Here is a 23097-nt window from a genome sequence, read left to right as displayed (position 1 = left end):
GATTTATAATGTTGTGTTGGTTTCAGGTGCACAGCACAGTGTTTCAGTGATACATACAAATGTATCTCTTTTTTCCAGATTCTTTTCCCTTATAGGTTATGACGTAGTATTGAGTATAGTTCCCTGTGCTATAAAGTATATAGTTACCTATTTTATATAGAGTAGTGTGTATATGTTAATCTCAAGCTCCTAATTTATCCATCTCCCCCACGCCCTTCCCCTTTGGTAACCATAAATTTGTTTTCTTTGTCTGTGGGTCTATTTCTGTTTTGTATATAAGTTCATTTGTATAATTTTTTTTTAAGTTTCTACATATAAGCAATATCATATATTTGTCTTTCTCTGTCTGACTTACTTCACTTAGTATGATAATATCTAGGTCCATCCATGTTGCTGCAAGTGACATTATTTCATTTTTTATGGCTGAGCAATATTCCATTGTATATATGTACCACATCTTCTTTATCCTTTCATCTGTTGATGGACATTTAGGTTGCTTCCATGTCTTGGCTACTGTAAATAGTGCTGCAATGAACATTGGGGGTGTGTGTATTTTTTCAAATTATGTTTTTCTCCAGACATATGCCCAGGAGTGGGACTGCAGATTATATGGTAGCTCTATTTTTAGTTTTTTAAGGACGCGCCATACTGTTTTGGGAGTACTCATTTTATTATTTATTTATTTATTAAAAAATTTTTTCTTTATTTATTTTATTTATTTATTTTTTTGCTGTGTTGGGTCTTAGCTGCAGCACGCTGGGTCTTTGTTGAGGCGTGAAGGATCTTTCGTGGCAGCGCGGGCTCTTCGTTGTGGTGCGTGTGTTTCTCTCTAGTTGTGGTGCACGGGCTTCTCTCTAGTTGTGACACGCACGGGGTCCAGAGCACGTGGGCTCTGTAGTTTGTGGCATGCAGACTCTCTTGTTGGGGCACGTGAGCTCAGTAGTTGTGGCGCGTGGGCTTAGTTGCCCCGTGGCATGTGGGATCTTAGTTCCCCGACCAGGGATGGAACCTGCATCCCCTGCGTTGGAAGGCGGATTCTTTACCATGGACCACCAGGGAAGTCCTTGGGAGTACTCATTTTAAATGGTATTCTTTGTTAGGATCATTTTTAGGAAATTTAGATTTGAGAAACTCAATAAGGGTATTGGAGAAGAGAAATGAAAACAAAGATGCTAATTAGCTAGAATGGATTAGATGTAAGGATTATGACATATAAATAGTACAGCTCTCCTGGAGCAAAACTAAAGGTATCATATCTGAATATAAGATGAAATCAACTAGAAAAGTTTTCTCTTCCCTCTTTTCTCAAAACCCCCAGCTCATCTGAAGCACAGGCCTTGAAGGAGATTATATTACTCTCCCTGGTGTGTTAATCTACAGTCTCCCTGATACTCCTTTTCATTCACTGAAGTTTTTAGCAACTGGTTTGCTGTAATCTTCTTTTCTATGGCTCCTGTTGCTCTTTTTGTTGACTTCAAACTTCAAGTCAGGTACACGGACACCTGGTCTCTCAGTTCCTGACCTCACTTCACACGAACTCTTCCTTCACCTCACCCCAGTTACCAGCTCACATGGTCATTAGCCCAGACTATATTATTACCAACATCTGTATATCTCCCAAACCTCAGTTCTAATTATCCCACATCTCTTGTCCCCTGAGTTCATTTACTCTACTACCCACATGGTCAGCAAGAAAATGGGGAACTGGGACTTCCCTGGTGGTGCAGTGGTTAGAATCCGCCTGCCAATGCAGGGGACATGGGTTTGACCCCTGATCCAGGAAGATCCCACATGCCATGGAGCAACTAAGCCCGTGCGCCGCAACTACTGAGCCCGCACTCTAGAGCCTGTGAGCCACAACTACTGAGCCTGCACTCTAGAGCCTGCAAGACACAACTACTGAGCCCACGCTCTAGAGCCTGCAAGCCACAACTACTGAGCCCATGTGCCACAACTACTGAAGCCCGTGTGCCTAGAGCCCGTGCTCTGCAACAAGAGAAGCCACTACGATGAGAAGCCCTCGTGCTGCAACAAAGAGTAGCCCCTGCTCACTGCAACTAGGGAAAAGCCCACGTATGGCAACGAAGACCCAACACAGCCAAAAATAAATAAATAAATATTAAAAAAAAAAAAAAGAAAAAGAAAGAATACGGGGACCTCAGTCCTACAACCATAAAGAAATGGATTCTGCCAACCAGTGAGGTGGAAAGAGGATCCCAATGCATCCAAATAGACTGCGGCTCTGGCTGACACCTTGATTTCAGCCTTGTGAGACTCTCAGTAGAGAACCCAGCTACTCCATTCCTGGATTCCTGACCCACAAAACTGTGAGATGATAAGATTGTGTGTGTGTTTTAAGAATGTGTTATTTTAAGCTGAAAAGTTTATACTAATTTGTTACACAGCAGTAGAAAAGTAATATACCTTCTTAGAAAAATTAAGAAATCTGCCTCAGGAACCATTCTTAGAAAACAGGGGAAGAGAAAACTGTAAATACATATAATATAGTAATTTTGTCCCTGTAACAAAATTAGTGTTAATAATGGCACTTGGTTCTAGGCATTATCCTAGATGTTTTATATTTCATTTAATCTTCACATCCACACTAAGAGGCCGGTATTATTTCCATTTTACAGATAAATTACTGAAGTTCCTGCTTAAAATCACATAGCTAGAAAGTAGCAGAGCTGGGATTCAACCAAGGCCTGATCTTGTTTCCAAAGCCCATGCTCTGGGCCACTATACTCTACTACTTCTCTATGCAGGTTGTTACAGCATTTACTCCTCTGTAGCAAATAGAGAACATTTTGTTAACTTTACAGATAACATCAAAGCTTCACTTAGGAAAAGAACTGTCTTTCAAAAGAAAAACTGTCTTGATAAATGCTGAAGGTATAGAAGAGCCCTTGAAGGCTGAGTGTCTGGTTGACTGGTACGCTCTTTAACACACTCATTTAACATTCATGCTTTTTGTCTCCACTGTTCCAAGAAATAGCACATCAAGATCACCAGTAACCTCCACATCCCTAAATCCAGCAGTCATGGCCCAGTCAAGCAGCACTCAGCATTCAACACAAGACATCACTCCCTCCTTGAAGCACTTCTTTTTTACTTGTACTTCAGGACACCAAGCCCTCCTGGTTTTCCTCTTGCCTCACTGGCCACTCCTTCCAGTCTCTTTTGCTGGCTCTGCTTCCTACTACTGACCCCTAAATGCTGGAAAGTTTTAGGCCTTGTTCTATATTTACACTCAGATCTCATCTGACCATATAACTTCAATTATGTCCTCTACTCTGGACTATTTATATCCTCATACCTAGCTTCTTTCTTGATCTCCACATTCCTATATCTACCTGCTTAACTGACATCTTCACTTGGATATCTTTAGAAGCATCTCAAAATTAACATGTCTTGATAACTTTCTCCTCACAACATGCTCCCTGTAGAGTCTTTCCCATCTTGATAAATGTTACCATTTTTCCAATTGCCCAGGCCCCAAACCTAAGCATCCTCCTTGATTCATCTCTTTTCCCTCAAATCCCATATCCAATCCATCAGAAAGCCATACCTTAAAAAACTAACACCCGGGTTTCCCTGGTGGTGCAGTGGTTAAGAATCTGCCTGCCAATGCAGATGACACGGGTTCGAGCCCTGGTCCAAGAAGATCCCACATGCAACTAAGCCCGTGAGCCACAACTACTGAGCCCATGTGCCACAACTACTGAAGCCCGCGTGCCTAGAGCCCATGCTCCACAACAAGAGAAGCCACCACAATGAGAAGCCCACGCACCGCAACAAAGAGTAGCCCCTGCTCGCCGCAACTAGAGAAAACCCGTGAGCAGCAACGAAGACCCAGCACAGCCAAAAATAAATAAATAAAAATTTAAAACCCCAAAACAACAACAAAAAACTAACACCCACTTTGCATTACCTCTCCTCCCATCACCCTATCCATGCTGCCATCAGCTCTTGACAAGGCAACGACCTTCTAACTGGTCTTCCTGCTTCCCTACTTGCTTTCCTATAGACCATAATCCTGAATAACCTGAAGGAGCTTTTTAATTTTTTTTTTTTTTTTTTTTTTGTGGTACGCGGGCCTCTCACTATCGTGGCCTCTCCCGTTGTGGAGCACAGGCTCCGGACACGCAGGCTCCGCGGCCATGGCTCACAGGCCCAGCCGCTCCGCGGCATGTGGGATCTTCCCGGAGCAGGGCACGAACCCACGTCCCATGCATTGGCAGGCGGACTCCCAACCACTGCGCCACCAGGGAGGCCCCAGGAGCTTTTAAATTTTTAAGTCAGATCATGTCCAAAGACTCACAACTTCCCAGAGGATTTGCATTACATTTAGAATAAAATCCACACTCCTTAACATGGCCGGAAAGGTAATCGGCTCCTGCTTCTCTATAACCTCATCTCCCACTACTCTTCTCGCTCAGTTCTCTTGGGTCTGCTGGCCTTCCTACTATTCCTTGACCACATCAAGTTTGCTCTTGCTTCAGAGACATTGCACTTCTATTCTTTCCTCTGCCTGGAACACCCTTCTCCCAGATCTTCCCAGGGCTCACCCTTCTCATCCTTCAGGTCTCTACTAAGTATCACCCACTCAGTCAGAGAAACCTTCCCTGACCACTCTATCTGAAACATCCATCTCCCCAACTAATTCGCACACTGTAGCCTGCTTAACCTTTCTTCATAGCACCTACACTACCTGAAATTCTATTATTTACTTAAACAAAGAAACTTATTTAATGCCTGCTTCCCCACAAAAATGTAGGCTTCATGAGGGCAGGAACTTCTGTCTTCAATGCTAATCCCCAGTGTCTGGAAGACAGAGGTGCTCAATAAATGTTAATTGAATGAATGAATAACTGAGTTGTTTAAAATTTGGGTCTATTTTCTCATAGAACAGTAATTAAATGTTCTTAGCCTGGACCCCCAAGAAGCCTACTGGATATATAATTAACTTTCTTTAATATAACAATAACCATTTAATATAACTTTAGGGTTAATAATATTAGCCTGGCATCTGGTTCCTAGAAACAATGGGATCATGCCACAAGAAAGGAAGGTGAAAGTAAGACTTCCCCCTTACTGACTGTACCTGGGTAAAATTTACAAGTAGCAGTTTTACCTCCTATTTGGCATTTTACCTCCTTTTAGTGCTTCCTCCTAGGGCTCCTCTACTGCCCTAAGCCTCCACTTAGGCCCCCCAAATTGTCTCAAAATGCCAGAGTTTCCAGCCCCTCCCTCAATCCCCTCCACAAAATTTTCCCTTTCCTTAACTGATTATCTCAGCTAGGGTGTGATGGAGAGAAATCTGATTGAACTATTATAATTCACAACAATGGATAAATAAATCATTCAACCTTCCCAGGCATCTTTACATATTTAAAATAGAATGTGTACTAAATTAATTAATCTCTAATTGGTAGAATTTGGGGCATTGGTACAATGATATGGAAAAAACAGACTGGACAGAAGATATATTATGGGCTGGGAAAATAAGCAAATAACGTTTTCCACGCAATAGGCATTAATAAATAATTGTTAAAAAAGTGATGAAATGAAAGTAATCATGCCAAGGCAATTTCCTGACTACCCTTGCGTCAGCTTCCCTTTTCCCCCTTGAGGTAAAAGTTGTTTCTGACAGTGGCTCACTGGACATTAGGAAGGGGCGGCACAAAAAAGGTAGTGCTGGGGGAAAGCGCAGAAAAAGAAAATACTGTATTTTTTAGGTTATATTTCATTTTAAAACAAGTTTGGAGTTAAAATTTTTTTAATTTTTAAAAACAAATTGGATTCTTCGCTGACAGTATAGGCAAGATACAATTTAGAATAGTAAAACAAAAATGTATTTAGGGGAATAACTATTTATTATTTAAAACCTGTGGACTTAAAGTTCTCATAATTTACAGCTTTCTAAAAGGCTGCCAGCTGGAAAAAGAAAAAAAAGACTTCCCAGGTGAAGATACAAATGGAAGATGGAAGACGGGGTAGGTCCTCAATTGCTACTTATCAGCAGAATCACCTGGAACCCAGGTTAAACCATACACTCTGGGCCTTACCATACTAACCTTCCTGAGTGGGACACAGCTGTAGTTTTAAGGCGGGCCGAGGTGATTCTGATAGCAGTGGGCCTGCAGACAGCTCTGCAGGTTGAGAGATCAGAAAGCAAGGAGATCTGAACTAAAGCCCTAACAGCAGGGATAAAGTGAGAGAACAGATCCCAGACATAATTTCAAAAGAGAACTAACAAGGTTTAGTGAGTTACTGGATATGACCTATGAAGAAGAATCTAAGGGCAACTGGGGTAACAGTTGTGCCGCTAAAAACAGAATATTAAGAATTCCGTAATTAGGTTTTTGTTTTTTATGATGGAGATTGAGACGCAAGAGGTGATTCTGTTACAAGGATAAGTCAGCTTTGGTTAGATTGATCAAACTCTTGTGGGAGTTTTGGAAGAGATGTCCATTAGACATTCACAAATATAGCCTAGAGTTCAAAAACGATGTCCAATTAATGGAGACACGGGTAAGAGAATCATTGGTATCCTGGTGGTAGCTGAAGCTTGAAGAATGAATATATCCAGGGGGGAAAAAGCTAAGAATCACTAGTTTGGCTTTTGCAAGGGACAGATTTGCGGGCTTCTCAGTGAGGACTGCATCAGATGTGTGTAGCGGACAAGAGAGGCTGACGTGGACCAGCCAAATCCCCCTTATCTGGCAGAGCCCACTTTGAGACCGGCCAGGGCCCCACGCAGCCAGAGCGAACGAAAAATCGAGAGAAGCCACTGTTCCCTTCCACCCCACAGCGCGGCGGTGCAGAAGCCTCCCCCGCTGAGATCCTAACTCCTGAACGGATATGAGGAGCACAGCCTAAGGACCCGGAGGTCCGAATCCCCCACCAAGTTCCAGGGAAGGAGGCGGCGAGGCTGACCAAGATGCGCGCCGGCCGGGGGGACGCCACGTCCACGTGAACAAGGACTCCGCAAATCTTCCCGACCTCCCTGGGCCCTCATCAGACAATTCCACTCACTTCTCGGAGGGTCCGGCCCAACATGGTCCTCAGGTCCCACCCGCCACCACAGGGGCCTGGTGATAAGGAGGAAAAAGAAAGGTCAGCTGCCGCTGCCGATATTACATGGGCGCAGCCATTTGCCAGCGAACCTGTCAGTACCGAGTACTCAGATTGGTCGAATTGCAGCCCGAGGAAAATGATCTTTGCACGCGATTGGCTGGCGCCGCTAAGGAAGTCCTGCGGGGAAGTAGAGCTGGTGGCAAGGAGACTCCGGGGGTCGCGGCGGGAGCCTGGAAGTGTGTGAATTTCTCTGACATCCGGATCGCGAGCGGAGTCGGCTTGTCCCGCAGAGGGCTCCCGGGACAGGGCAGGATTCTAGCGGTTTTGTTTTTGTTTTTAAGGGGAGGGAGTGTAAGGGAGGAGGAGAATGGACAGAATGCTGACTGGAACGTTAATTGGAGCATTTCAGATGTGAAGAATAGAGTAGTTCCGTACTCTTCTTTCTTCAGTTGCTCCATCAGTCTGACTTCATTTTTGAATTCTCAACTTTTGAAACCGGCCAGGGTGTTTGGCAGAATTTGACCGAATTCAGGTGTGAGGGTTTGATCCAGTGTAAGTGCCTTTTAATTAGGGCACTCAATTCAACCACTGTTTACGATGGGATTTCTGAAGACCTGTGTACTTAGAAGAAATGCATGCACTGCGGTTTGCTTCTGGAGAAGACAAGTTGTACAAAAGCCTGCAGTTAGAAAGATTAGTACTACCTCTCCACGGAGCACTGTTATGCCCGCTTGGGTGATAGATAAATATGGGAGTAATGAAGTGCTTCGATTTACTCAGAACATGATGATACCAATGATACACTATCCAAATGAAGTCATTATCAAAGTTCACGCTGCGAGTATAAATCCTATAGATGTTAATATGAGAAGTAAGTTTCAAAAGACATTCCTCAATTACCTTTTTTTTTTTTTTCTTCAGACAATCTCATCAGGGATTAGTTTTAAAAGGTCAGTTGTTATTGACTACACTTTTTTGGTTAACACAAAGGAATTGTTTAGGGTTTTGACAGTATCTCAGTAGATATTATTTCCAAAATGTTTGAAATTGCAATGTCCACGGTATGCTTTAATCTTTCACAAAATATAAGTTTGAATCGCTTCCAATACTACCTAAAAATGTAAATTGGGACTTGAGAATTGTATCTACAGCTAAATTTGTGGTACACAAAGCAGAACAGAATGCCAGGATATGGACACAGTACTTTCCTCATTTTTGCTGTTGCATTCTGCAAAGTTAAAATACACTTTTCTGTTTTGCGCCATCTTCAATGGGAATAATGTTATCTTAATTTCTGCTGGTGGATATTGACAAAGCTTGGAGAGTACTATATTCCTTATGCAATTATTATAGTGCTGAAAAGATTGATTACCATTTGTGAATTACTTTAACTTTGGAAAATAATGACAAAAAGTGAACAATTGAAATGTGGCTAGTCTGGGATGTACAGTTAGTGTAAAATATACACTAGATTTCAAAGGCTTAGTAAGAAAAAAATGAATGTAAAATATCTTATTAATAATTTTATGTTCATTACATATTAACCTGATAATATTTTGGATATATTAAGTAAAATATTATTAACATTAATTTCACTTCTTTCTTTTTATAGTGGCTACTAGAAAATTTTAAGTTAGATATGTGGCTTGCATTATATCTCTATTGGACAGTGCTGATCTAGACATGTGAGGAATAACTGTTACGTATTTCTTTGTGGGGAGGGAGTTTGGGGAAAGACTTGGACTCAAAATGTGGCTGGAGAGCTCTATTAAGAATTAATTGAAATGACTTTATGATGATTGCCTCATAAATACACATTTGTATTCTTTTTGTTCGCTTTAAAGTAATAATTGCTGTTACTAGTTGGGCATATTGTTTCAGTTTATTCCATTTACATTGTGCATGAAGATAATTTAGTTTTTATTAGAATTATCTTTAAGTGGTAGATTTATACCCAGTGACCATTATGTTTTTTTCATTTCCTTGATTATAAGCTATTTGAAGGTAGATCCCATGCCCTGTCAACTGTAGCCTGTTTCTGTGCTTCACATGTGTAGTTGTCATTCAGTCATTATTTTTAATGTCATTTTATATTTTCATTCTAATTTAAGGATACAAACTAAAATAAGTGGTTTCGTCTTCATTTAGGTCTGTTAATTTTTCATTTCTTTGAATGCACATGCACAATTTGTATTGTGTACATTTTAACTTCAGTAGAATGGCTGGATCTGGACTTTCTTGGCTGCTATTTAATGTAATATTATAACACATTTTACTTTTGTATAGTATTCTTGAGACATCTTAGTTTTTTATGACTTGACTGGGTAATATTATTTGCAAGTTATCCTCTTTATTTCCTGCTCATGAATTCTTTTTGGAGAATGTGTGATTATCGTTGCAGAAGATACCTGAAATATGGGGAAATAAAATAATGAGTATAAGATCGTAAAGTGTAGGGAGCAGTTGTTTCCCTTGACAAGAAAACAAGGACGTGTCTATTTTGAAAGATGAAAGCCAGCTGTTTTTCTGGAGACGTCCACTATTGTTGGACATAAAATCATAAATCATATAAATGGCTAATGAATAATCTTAAAATAGAAAAAAAATACAGCCAACAGCATCATACCAACAAAGTTTGGTTTCTTTAGATGGAATTAAAGCTTTTGAAACGGAGGGCAGATTTAGGATTTTCCAAACCACTCCAACTCTGAACCAAACTGGTCACCTCTAAGAATGGGACAAAGCTCCTAAGGGTTCCCATTCGTTGTGTCACCAAGCAGGTTCTCAGTTCCTAACTACCAGCTGTTTCTGGATTTGGGGCTAGTTTAGCTGGTACCAATGAACCAGAGTTACTCAGGTGATATCGAGGTGACCAAGAAAACAACCTTGCCCTGCAGGCTGTATAGCTTAGAGAGGACTGAAGATTTTTTTTTTTTTTTTTTTGCAGCTCTGAAACAGCAGCTAAAATTTGACATAGCTAAATGCCCGCTTCTGTTGATCACACCACATAGGAATTTCAGTGAATAATTGTTTAATTGTGTTTGAGAGTGGAAAAGGAATGTAAGACAGGAAAGTAAAATGTGACTTTCGTGAGTGTTACACGTGAAGTTTTTCTTTCCCCTGATAGAATGCACTCGTAACCAGCCAGCTGGCAATTATGTAATATTGGCATGGTGGCCATCAGCTTAGATTTTCTGGGACTTTCCCAACTTTCAAACACTTTCTTCCATGTGTCTTGATTTTTATTAAAAACAACTTCTGCAAGCTACCCTCCTGTCAGCCTCTCTCCCTGTATCTTCTACCTCCTGCTGCGTGGATTAACTGTCATTGCTCTCATCTAAGCCTAGCTCTCCACCTGGGTTCTAGACCCCATGCCCTCTCACCCACGCAGGAGCATTGTTTCAGCAGTTCTCTCCTGCATCTTCAGTCTTTTCCTTTCCACTGGATCATTCCCATTGGCATACAAGCTTGCTGTTAATTTCTCCATTCTTAAAGAGGAAAAAAAAAAAAACCTTAAAAATCCTTCCTCTATCACACTAGTCCCCCTCCAGCCACTGCCCCATTTCTCTGCTCTCCTCTGTAAGCAAAACTATTTGAAAGAGTTGAGTGTTCTCATGGTCTCCAATTCCTCACTCCCATTCTCTCTGTCACCCCATGCCACAGCAACCGCTCCTGTGAAGGTCACGAAAGACTGCTGTGTTGTTGGATCCAGTATTTTGTTTTGTTTGTTTGTTTGGGGGGTTTTGTTTTTTAAAAGCCTATTGGCAGCTTTTGACCTTATTTGAAAAACTATCTTCCCCATCAGCAGGATTTGACTTCTTTAAATGACCCTCTTCTCTTGGCTTTCTGAACACCTTTTCACTGGCCAAGCCTTCTCAGGATCCTTTGCTGGTTTCTCCTCATCCTTAGGATTTAATGAGAATGAGTGGGAGAAAAGGGGAGACTTACTGAGTGGTTTAGTGATTCTGGAGCAGAAATTGTGGTACATGACACTAGAAAGGTAAGCAGGGTGCTTATCTTGGAGAGCCTTACATAGCAGAAATGTTCTTAGAAGGATGTCGAGCAGAAGAGATGACAAGAGTACTTTTGTGTCTTAGAAAAGCCATTTTATATGTTGAAGCTGTGTAATAAACTACTTTGGATTATTATAGATATTATAGCCAATTTATTTGAACCAAAAAAATACTGATCAAAGGAATGTTTTCAGCTCTGTTTAGCTGATATTTATGTAAACATTCTTAAAAATAAAATGATGTATAATAAACCAGTCAACCTGATTTAACATATCAGAACTGGTGCAGCCAAGTGGTTCTTTTCCATTTGGGCACCTTGCACTTAACCCAGAGATGTTCTAGAAACATTTTTTGTGAGGCAGGGACAATTACTCATAGACCAGTGTCAGTGTCAAATACTATATCCACGCCTTATTTATTAACCAGACAGCTTTAACATTATCTTCTTCAGCAGACTTGGCTTCAGATGACTTTGTTGTTTAAAAAGTCCATGAATGAATAAATTAACAAAGAAACCATCTTCAAAGAACAAAGTAAAACCTATAAAAGGAAATACTGAAAGTTCTGAAGACAGTTTCAAAATTGGAATTTCAAAAACAGTGATTGTGAATCAACTATACTCCAGTATAAAATAAAAATTAAAAACAGTGATTATGACTTTCCAAATAATTTTCTTTGGAAGGAACAACATTCATTGTTTTTATGCTTTCTTGTGTGATGGTAAAAAAAATTTATAAGGTTGATTACTTTATAATCTGCATCTTGAAGATCTAGAATTGTACCTGGCCTGTAACCCTGCAGTAGTTTAGAAATCATCCCATTCTTTTGGAAGAAACAAATAAATTGTATTTTATAGGTGGCTATGGAGCTACAGCTTTAAATATGAAACGTGATCCTTTACATATGAAAATCAAAGGAGAAGAGTTTCCCCTGACTCTGGGCCGGGATGTGTCTGGTGTGGTGATGGAGTGTGGACTTGATGTGAGGTACTTCAAGCCTGGTGATGAGGTGAGTTATCACATTCCACTATTCCTTCTCAAAATGTGCAGATTTAATTCTACTGCTTTTGGAAATATATTCCATATCATTGACCTTTTTTCTTCTTTTCAACAAACATAGTGAGCTTTGGCTGGAGCCCTCATTTTCTTGGTTCAGTTCTTCTTTCTGTTGTTTCTAGTTCTGTCACAATAGCTTGCTGTGCTTGAACTTTTCTCAATCTAGTGCTTAAGAATTGCAAGACTTTAAGATATATATGATTGGGACTTTTTAAGTCTTTAAATGACAATTTCTACCTTATGGGTTAGATGGTTTTAAAATAGCTAAAGGTTGATATATCACCTGTCCCTTGTCACTTTGAAATTTATTTATTTATTTATTTTTTTGCGGTATGCCGGCCTCTCACTGTTGTGGCCTCTCCCATTGCGGAGCACAGGCTCTGGACGCGCAGGCCCAGCGGCCATGGCTCACGGGCCCAGCCGCTCCGCGGCATGTGGGATCTTCCTAGACCGGGGCACGAACCCGTGTCCCCTGCATCGGCAGGCGGACTCTCAACCACTGCGCCACCAGGGAAGCCCGTCACTTTAAACTTTTATACCAAGAAATTAAAGTCAGCTTATAATAATAGCTAGCACTGTTCTAGTTGTTTTTCATAAAATAACTCATTTAATCCCTATGAAGTAAGTACAGTTAGGCTCAGTTTACAGGTGAGGAAATCAAGCTATAAAGAGGTCCCACAGCTAATAAGTGGTAGAGCCAGGATTTGGGCCCCAGAGACTGTGTTCTTACTGGTACTCTAAGTAGCCAGTAAATACAGCAGCATTTACTGGTATCTACCTCCAAAGTGGTTTGACTTGGTAAATCTAGAATCATACTAAACAATACATTGATATCATGTGAAAATAACTCTATTACTTGCTGGATTGCTGGCTTGTGCTTTTTTCCACAGGGTGGCGTATGTATTGGGGAACACTCTCATGCTTAGCTTTGGCTTAAAAAGATCTGTTTCTAACGAAGTTGTTTGTGTTTCAGGTCTGGGCTGCAGTTCCTCCCTGGAAGCAAGGCACTCTCTCAGAGTTTGTTGTAGTCAGTGGGAATGAGGTAACTCACCAGTTCTGTGCTGAAATGCCACTGGAAAGTAGAAACAAAGACTGACAAATATCTCTGAAATAATTGGAGGTTTTTGGGTTTTTTTTTGAGATCAGGTTCAAGTTTTATGGGTAGATTTGAAAGAACCGAGATAGAGAATAGGAATTTTTTTAAAGATCTAAAAAAGTATTGGATGTCATTTAAATAACACTGCCTGCCAAAGCGTTTATCTTTGTCTTGTGGAACAGGGATTTGGAGCAAGATCTAGAAGCCCTGCTGTGTTTCTTGGTTTTATCCAGTATAAATAGTTGAAACCAAATATACCAAGTAGAGCATACCGATTCATCATAAACAAGCATGGAAGTATCAAGCTGTTTCAGATAACTTTCAAAACAGGAGTCTAATCAAATCCAGTCAGGAGGCCTAACAATTTAATTCGAAAGAAGGGGGTTAATATTAAGGAAATTGCCTACAGAAGGGAGGGCAGGAAGGGAAAAAAGATTAGAAAAAAGATAAGATTAGAAAAAGTCTGGAAAGATTACCTTCCAGTAAATGGGGGTAAAGGAAACAGCTGATCACAGAAACAAATGAGAATGTATTTATGAGGGTTCAAGGTTTATTTGGGTTTATTTCTGGGTATAGTTAGGACTAATGGTATTGTTGAATGTGGTCTTTTTATGAAGCATTAAGCACCGGTATCTGATAATGTAACCTATAAAACCTTACTGAACTTCTGCGAAGCAGGTTGAGTCATTTGGAGAAATTCCTTAGGGCTAATCTTGGAGTAGGGTTTGCAATAACCACTGAACCTGGCCGAATGTTATATCTCTGAACATAGTTGGATTCCTGTGAAGGTAGATGTACTTAATTGTGTTCATAGGTTTGCAAGTCATTGCTTATTTTTGACTGTTCTCTTCAAATCTAGGTCTCTCACAAGCCCAAGTCACTGACTCATGCTCAAGCTGCCTCTCTGCCATATGTGGCCCTCACAGCCTGGTCTGCCATAAACAAGATTGGTGGCCTGAATGATAAGAATTGCCCAGGAAAACGGTGAGTATCAGTGGTGGCATCTAAAGCTCCCTTCTTTCCTTTGGTGACGTCTTTGCAGTACATTTGTCAGAAGCATTAAAACTAGGCTCACTTACGTGAGCAGAGTTGTGCTAACAGTCAAAACAATTTCCAAAGAACTCTTGTGCCAGTTTGTATTTTTTTAATCTCATTCTGTTGATTCTTAGCTCAATCAATTGAGAATTTTAAAAATACGTAGATGGATGTTAGGAGTCTGAACCTTCTAAAATGATGCAAAATTTTTGTACGTCCGTCTCTGGGAAGAAGATCCATAGCTTTCATCAGATTCCTAAAAAGGTTAAGAATGACTTCTTACAGATTTTAAAGAATTAACGCAGTTGCTCTCACACTTGAAGGTTTCTATGAAAAACAGATATAAAGGGTGTGAATACTGTTGAGTTCTCTTAGGCTCTGCACTCTCTCAGTCTCCTTTAGGCAGTTCTGGTGCTTCCAGGACTTGCAGGTGTGCTTGCTGAGTCTGCAAAAACACAGTGAGTGTTAGATGTTCTTGAGTCCATATTCAGATTCTGCTGCTTTCTAGCTGGGTGGCCCACTTGGACACTTCTCTTTTGTGAGTTTTGTTTTAGGGGTGAAATGAGATAACACATAAAATCAGTGGCACAGGTGGTGGCACACAGAAGGCACTCAGTACATGGTGGCTACTGTTCTTAGCAATGCAACTACTGGATTCTTTGTGTTTCCGAAAGTTGGCATCATAGGGAAAACGGATGATTTTATTATTTGGTGAGAAAACTAGGTCCTCAGAACCATTCTGTGATTGTGATGAAGGAGAGAGCTGTAGGTCAAATTTTGTTTTCTGGTTGCTAAAGATTGTGCCGGAAAAATAACAAGTCTGTGTCAATCTATACTCCTGTTGTTATGAAACATTGCACTTTAATGTGTTGGATTATAGACCTTGAATTTAGTGAACGCTTCATAGCTGTATTTCTGAAAGCAGTATAAAGGCTATTCATCTAATGAGGTGCTACCCTTCATCGTAGAATTCAAGGTAAATATTCTAAAGGTCAACGCTGTTTATTTTTTAAGCTTTTGGGCCTTATCATTCTTGAAGTTGCCATTTTGGTCCCACACTTTGTTTACATTAAATCAGTTTAATCATGTAGATTTTTCTAATGGCTTGTCTTAGTTAATAACCTTGCAAAAATCGTGTTCAGGATTTTTAGACGTTTATTATTATTGTAGACTCTGCAGTGACATTGATGCTTTGTTTTGTTTTTCCTTAAAAACATTCAGCTTTCTGTGCCCCCATGACCACTCCAGATAGAGAGCTCTCATTCCTTTTGCTGGGTCGGGCCCTCCAGGCATACATTTTTTAGTATTCTGTAGAAAATGAGTTAGAAACTGATCTATCTCTTGTCTTCCCAGTTTATCGTTGGCTTTGTAGGTACTATGTTATCTTCTGTTTAAGCAGTAATGGCTTGGAGCTGGGGAAGTAGAGACCTGGGTTCTTCTCTCTACACTGCTACTAACTAATCAGCTGACCACATGCATGCTTTTTGTGGTCTCTTTGCTGTTTCCACCAAGGTACTGAGTGTAGGACAATGTAGGTTGTTAGGTGAGCTTTGAGAAGTGGAAAGTTTTATACTTATAAAAGTGATCTATATGTTATATTGAGTTGGGTCAGTTCATTGATTTAGCCACATGTTAAACACACTGGAATGAAATCCACTGTAAACAGCCTCACTGGCTCACATCATGGACTTGTGTCACATTCCCACACGTGTGGTGACTCAGAGGATGCCTTTGGTCCGAGTGGCAGTGAGAGCTTGGCCCTTGGTGCTCTAGGAAATTTGTTTACCGAAATTATTACACATGGGTAGTAATAATGGCCTTCCTCTCCAACTCCTTATTTTTATTTTTTTTTAGAAATTTTAATTAATTAATTAATTTTGGGGGGCTGCGTTGGGTCTTCGTTGCTGTGCGCAGGCTTTCTCTAGTTGCGGCAAGCCAGGGCTACTCTTCGTTGCGGTGCACAGGCTTCTCGTTGCGGTGGCTTCTCTTGTTGTAGAGCACAGGCTGTAGGCGCGCGGGCTCAGTAGTTGTGGCTCGCCGGCTCTAGAGCGCAGGCTCAGTAGTTGTGACGCATGGGCTTAGTTGCTCCATGGCATGTGGGATCTTCCCGGACCAGGGCTCGAACCCTTGTCCCCTGCATTGGCAGGCGGATTCCTAACCACTGCACCACCAGGGAAGTCCCTCCAACTCCTTATTTGTGAGAATCACATGAGAAATGTGAGACCTTAAAATACTGTAAAAATAATTTTACATGAAGAAATTACTATTATAGGGGGATTTTACTAACTTAAATGCAGAGGTTCTGGTGTCCAAAGTGACTTTTTTCAGTTTGACTATCCTTTGTGATTGGTGGAGCATATTTTGGCTTCTCTAAGCAATAATTATTCTTTTACTGTTAGCTCTCGGCATTAAGGCAGTCTTTAGTCTGCACAAAGCAGATCAGTGTTTGTCATCAAGGACCAACAGTGTTTTTCTAGCCAGTTAATTAAAAAAACCTAAAACTAACAATGACAAAAACACCCACCTTGAAAGATTTTACAGGACTTCTTTGTAACAAACAGCTTTTTGAAATTAAGACAAAGCTTTCTAAGGCCTCAGTGGTGTTTTGCTTTTCCTTCTTTGTTCTATAATTATATTTCTGTAACAACTGAGCATCAGTTAACCAAGGGGATAATTTAATATTGACGTCATGTGTCTTTTTTGCCCACGCTTTGGTATCACTAGAAAAGTCAAACGAAATGATTTCCCTGTTATCAGTCCATCCATAGCTTCTTCATGATTTATTCCGTAGGAACACATAGATAACTTAGGGTTCTCAAGATGAATAGAACTTTTTAAAAAAGTGGTTACACCAGATATTTTTGGGAAAGGGTTCTATTTGATGGTTATATTTATGGGTAGTGTCATGCTCTGCCTGAAATTCATCTCTTGCTGGGAAGTTGTACTTCACTGTTTGACAGAGGCATTAGAAAGTGTTAGAAATTGAACCATTCCTCCCCCACAAAATAAATTTCACTTTTAAATTGTGTATACTTGAAACTCAATGAAGTGGGTTTAGGAATGCTTTTCCCTTTTTCTTTTTTGAGATTAGGCTTTAGGACAATAACACTTTGTCATATCATTGTAAATTAGGTGTCTGATTTAATTCTGTTTATAGAATTAGACAGGCTCAAACACAGAACATTGTATCCCCCGCCCCACCCGCCCATATGCTTATACCGGTCATTACAACAGCTTCCTTCTTTCAGCTGCCTTGCCTGCCTGTCCTTCCCCGACCCGACCCACCTGTTCCTCCGCCCTCTGCACTCCCACCACCCCTGGGGACTTTGGGTTTTCATTTGCACTTTGACTAGGTTGTACGGGGAGAGGGGGAAGGGGAAGGAGAAAGAAACCCGTGTGGTCTACTTGCTTGGAGCAATCCTGGGGTTGGGAGGAAGGGAGCTGGCTCTGGCCTGGCCGGTGTGCTGCGGATGAATGGCCTCCACCCCAGGCCTGTTTTCCAGGGAGCTCCGGGAGGGCTCCATGAAAGGAATTAGTAGCAAACTCTTTCCTGGCCATTTGTGTTTTACAGATAGTTGCCCCTGTCACCTAGAAAACTATCTTGTGACGTTTAGGAGTCGTTCACTCTTCAGTACACTGTAACCTCACTTCCGGCTTTGCCGATCAGCTGCAGGTGTTCTCACCCGGGTCATAGCCGACCGAGTTGCCAACCCAACGATACTTTTCAGTTCTTACAATTTGACCTCTGAAGTCTCTGGCGCTGTTGCCCACTTTTGTTATGCTCTCACTTTTTCCATGGTTTCAGGGACACTAAACTCCTTTAGTTTTCTTCTTGCCTTTTGACCCAATTCTTATCATTTTTCAAGGCTCCCTTTCCTCCCCCAGCCCTTGCACTGTACCTGCTTTCCCGTTGTCTCCCTCCATCTTTCCTGTCTCCCAGGGTTATCTCATCTCCCAGTTTCTTTTTATATTTTGGTAACTTGCAGATCCTGTTTCTGACCCCATCCTCTCTACTCAGTTCCATCCAGTTAGGTGTCCCCTTTGCAGCCGAAACTCAACTTGTGCAAAACAAGACTTACCGATGACCACCCTGACGCTTTCTCTATATTCCTGCTGTCAGTTAACTGTGATTTCCCATAAGCCAAAATATGGTATTGTTCCCAAACCGTGCTCCCTCCCCTTCTGTGCAACTCGTCAAGACAAAAAACAGAGGAGTGTAGGGAAGGCCAGTTGTGGAAAATTTACCAGGAAAAGCAAGAATAAAGTTAGTTACGCAAATTTAAATTGGTGCCTTCTCCATTGATAAGGGTCTACAGTTATCTCCAGGGATTAACCTTTGCCCTTCTTGGTAAAGAGTAAAGCAGGCACCTTTGTAAACCTCTGTCCTGCTTTTAGGCAAATAGGGGGAGTACAGAGATTTCTTACATCCACTTCTCAGTTGCCTTCAGCTCTGAATAATTCTTACGCCTAAGTGGTATATTTTGGCGTGCCATATTCTTCTACCCTTCATTAGCATATCTTACTTTTGCAAGTTTTACAAAAGCATATGTCTGTTACCCTAAAACTCTGTTCGCCTCTTGGTGGGTGTCAAACCAAAAGACACAGCCACGCCAAAGATAAGGAGAAGGAAGGACTTGTAATATTATCACTTGCAGCAAGTAAGGAGAACGCTGGGGCTCTTTCCCAAAGCAGTCTCTCTCCAAACAGCAAAATTGGGTAAATTTTAAGCTAAGAGAACATGGATATTCATGAAGGGGCTTGGCCTTTAGTTGATTGAAGTCACAAGGGTCAGAAAAGGGCAACATCATCATCCCTTAGGTTCCAGTTCATCTGGTGGTTGAGTGCTTCAGGCTAATCTTTATCATTGACAGAACTGGGAGTCATTACAACTGACATACTATCTTTGCTATTGTTACTTTCTTGCCTGATAAGAGTTACTTCTGCATTCTTTTGTTCCCTTCAGATCGTTAATTACTGAGACCTGTTCAAGGGCAAGCATTGTGTCCAGGCTTATATCACAAAACGGTTTAGGCCAAAAAATGGCTTCTCTTCTGTCAAGAAAGCCCGGCCTGGTTCTCTTTCTCTGGGGATCCCCTACCCTATCTGCTTACATGTCCATTCAGATACATTACTGGGGCTCTTCTCCAGGCCTTGTGTAAGTGGGAAGGACTGAAGCTTAAGCTTCACTGGCTCTGTAGGGGAGGAAAAATGTCTTTCCTCTGCTCTTTTAAGTCTTGGCTGGGGCCCCCCATAACAAAAGGCAGATAAATTAACAAGAGAAAAGCATACACATTCATTTGTTTGTAAGTTTTATGCAACATGGGAGCCTTTATAAGGAAATGAAGACAGAAAGAAGTGGTTAAACCTGAGCATTTTTTTTTTAATTGAAGTACAGTGGGCATGTAGTATTATGTTAGTTTCAAGTGTACGACACATGATCCGACAATCAAATGTATTACAAAACGGTCACCACAAGTCCAGTAACCATCTTTCACCATACAAAATTATTTCAGTATTATCGACTGTATTCTTTATGCTGTATATTACATCCCCATGACTTACTTATTTTTTTTTAATTTTTTAAATTAGTTTCTGCTTTATAACAAAGTGAATCAGTCATATATACACATCTGTTCCCACATCCCTTCCCTCATGCATCTCCCTCCCTCCCACCCTCCCCATCCCACCCCTCCAGGCGGTCACAAAGCACTGAGCTGATCTCCCTGTGCTTTGCGGCTGCTTCCCACTATCTATCTACCTTACGTTTGGTAGTGTATGTATGTCCATGCCTCTCTTTCGCTTTGTCACAGCTTACCCTTCCCCCTCCCCATATGACTTACTTATTTTATCACTGTAAGTTTTTATCTCTTAATCCCCTTCACCTATTTTGCCCAAGTCTCCTTCTGTTCTGGCAACCACCTATTTGCTCTCTAAGTCTGTTTCCTTTTTTTTTTTTTTTTTTCTTTAAATTTTTTGGCCGCACGGCATGTGGGATCCTACTTCTCCAACCAGGGATCGAACCTTTGCCCCCTGCACTGGAAGCACAGAGTCTTAACCACTGGACCGCCAGGGAAGTCCCTGTTTCCATTTTTAAACCCAAACATTTTTATGCCAGCTTTGATGAAGAGTGGAGAGTCGTGAAAAAAAACGTGATAGGAAAAACACATGCGCCAAGTGTAGCACACTGAGAAAACTTCGCAAGGCCTGTTAGTTCTGAGTCCTCACTGTGTCCCATCTTGGAGATAAGGTGCTCCTTTCCTCCAGGTATAGGGCGTACACCTCTCACACGAGGGTCTTATGACCAGCTTCATGGTTCATGGGAGAAGATCAGAGAGTCCTTCCCTCACATGCTGTTTCTCGAATTCCTTCAGCTTAAAATATTCAGTCTGCTAAGGTGCTGTATGTTCAGGTGGCACTTCCTGAATCCTGTTACTTCCATGGTAAACCTCCTCTGACCATGCTACTTCTCTCATCCATTCTCATGTTGCCATGATAAATGAGCCTTCCCTCTGTCTTGCTTCCTCTGCTTTGCACCAGATGGAAGGAACCAGTGTCTTGGAATGGTTCCCACTGCCTTTCCCATTTGGGGAGATGTGTTCCCAGTACCCCGGGTTGAAATTCTGAGTACATGTCCCCCAGAACCATCGTTATACTGTGTATAAGGTTCTTGGTCCATTATGGGTTAACTAAACCTTTTTAAAGGGCTACCCTGGGCATCTTGCCAAGATGTATAAATAGCTTTGTTTTCATGGGAAAATGTGTTTAAAGTTCTGAACAACTAATTTACACATGAACTCTTCTGTAAATTGGGGAATGTCTGCATGAATTACGGAGGAGTAGAAGAAGGGCACCCACAAACGCAGGCTGTCTTAGTCATGTTTGGTTGATTTATTTTGTAATTCTATTCCCCTTATTCAGATTAAGTTTCTCACTTAACTTAAGGGAATAAATTTAGCATATTGTGATATGCTTTGCTATCTTTCACCCATTTTTCCTCCAGATTTAAAAGTAGTGTGTGAAACTAAAAGATGAGTTGATACATTTTCAGCATCATCCTTATCTTTTAAAGACCATTTATTTCTACTGATGGAAGATTTAGCGTATTTAAATCAGCTTTGTTTCGGAGCCATTAGGACTTAATGAAGGGCACTCTACTCTTGTGACTTTTTTTTCTCCCCTTACAAATATGTGGTCCTGGGGGAATCGTGAAGGTCATATACTTCTACGTTAGAAAGGTGGAGAAACTAAATATAAGCTTAAATTAGATTGAAAATGCCAATTCTCATTCACTAACACCTAGAGTACACCTCTGTGATGATCATTTCATAGCTGATGAATCTGAGGCCTAGAGATTCAGTTAATGAGAGAGTTGGGACTAGATCCCAGGTCTCTAGATATCTGGCTCTGGCATTCAGAGATTTCTGGGGCTTAGCCAGAATGTAGAAATTTGAAAGGCAATTCCCTACTTCTGGATCGCCTGCTGTTTTGTAGTATGTTTCATATATTTTTTATGTGTAAGGCAATTAGGGTGTTGATGCCTTGTCTTGTAAGATTGTGATACTGAAAAATGTGATTGTAGAGGACTTAGGTGCCCAGATGCTAAATACAAAGTGACTCAGTCATGGAAAGGAAACTAGTTGCTCCGCAGCACGTGGGATCTTCCCGGACCAGGGCTCGACCCCACGTCCCCTGCATTGGCAGGTGGATTCTTAACCATTGCACCACCAGGAAAGCCCTCTCTCATATTTTTACATCAGCCACAGTGCAGTTCCCACTGGCTGCCAAAGAAGCTATGCATGTGGACTTAGGAAGTAAGAGAAGAATGTGACTAAACTTCTTGGCAATTTTGAATTATAGTGCTTTTTGTAAAGAGAGTATTTCCTGGGCCCTTACTCTTTATAAACTGATAAGCAATACGTAGAAGATACAGCAGTGTACCTTTCTTCACTCTACAAATAGGCTACTACTTCGGTGAAGTTTGAATATATTTCACGACCATTATAGCAAGCTGGGTAGCAAGTATTCCCACTATATAGCACTGAAGGGAAGGGCCACAGGGGGTAAGCAACAGCAGTATTTTCCCTTTGTATTGAAAGTGCTTTGAAGAGTACAAGAATAGTTCCTTCAGCCATAGGGCTTCAAACCATGGAGGACCAGCTGACTTATTGCTGGCTTGAAAAATATATTTGCCTGCTGTCCGTTTGGGGGACTTTCTTTGTTTAAAGAAAAGTACAGGCCCTGGTTGAACCTGCACAAAACATGGAGTTTGCGTGACCGGAGAATGAATGGTGTGCCCCCAGGGCTGCTTCACAAACTGACCTGCTGTCTGTAGTACTTCTTTGGGCTTGCTCCTTGCCTGTTTTGCTCGCGGGCGCCGTCTAGTGGCACCATCAGGAACTGAAGCTGCTAATGCAGAACCACTCCCTCTTCCACCAAGCGCTGCCAAGAAACACATTTTTGCTTTTTCATATGGAGTGAGACTGCTTTGAATCAAGAGTTATGGGGAAGCTATGAACTGACAGTAATGAGCTGGAGATGTGTCTGGCCATTGGATCCTTAAGCAGCCATTGTATTTGGTATCCTCTTAATTCTCAGGGTGAGAATTAGAAATTCATTTCAAGCTTTTCTTTATTGGAAGAAATTTTAATGCAGTCTTTCAAATAGCCAGATGATTCCCTCATTTGGGGTAGTCGCAATTGTTGTTAATTGTGGGATATAATACTGATTTCGATTATTTTTATTTATTTATTTATTTATTTTTGCTGCGTTGGGTCTTTGTTGCTGTGTGCAGGCTTTCTCTAGTTGCAGCGAGCAGGGG

At 41.2% G+C, this 23097-nt stretch overlaps 2 protein-coding genes across 2 annotated transcripts in view; one reads left to right on the top strand and one right to left on the bottom strand.

Annotated features, from left to right (window-relative positions):
• The window catches only part of QRSL1 (glutaminyl-tRNA amidotransferase subunit QRSL1), a gene marked incomplete at both ends in the record, with an annotated part of 31408 nt that extends 24346 nt beyond the window's left edge, over nt 1-7062 (bottom strand). Inside the window, one exon of the mRNA XM_079716532.1 lies at nt 7039-7062. Within this exon, the coding sequence (XP_079572658.1) occupies nt 7039-7062 (24 nt within the window). The remainder of the gene's footprint in view (nt 1-7038) is intronic.
• Nucleotides 7063-7677: 615 nt separating this feature from the next.
• Nucleotides 7678-23097, top strand: part of RTN4IP1 (reticulon 4 interacting protein 1) — a gene marked incomplete at its 5' end in the record, with an annotated part of 44980 nt that continues 29560 nt past the window's right edge. Inside the window, 4 exons of the mRNA XM_079716283.1 lie at nt 7678-7951; nt 11950-12101; nt 13122-13190; nt 14104-14228. Coding sequence (XP_079572409.1) covers nt 7678-7951; nt 11950-12101; nt 13122-13190; nt 14104-14228 — 620 coding nt within the window. The remainder of the gene's footprint in view (nt 7952-11949; nt 12102-13121; nt 13191-14103; nt 14229-23097) is intronic.

This window comes from Hyperoodon ampullatus, assembly GCF_949752795.1.
Source record: "Hyperoodon ampullatus genome assembly, chromosome: 12".
Lineage (NCBI taxonomy): Eukaryota > Metazoa > Chordata > Mammalia > Artiodactyla > Ziphiidae > Hyperoodon > Hyperoodon ampullatus.
This window is presented reverse-complemented; position numbering and strand designations above follow the sequence as displayed.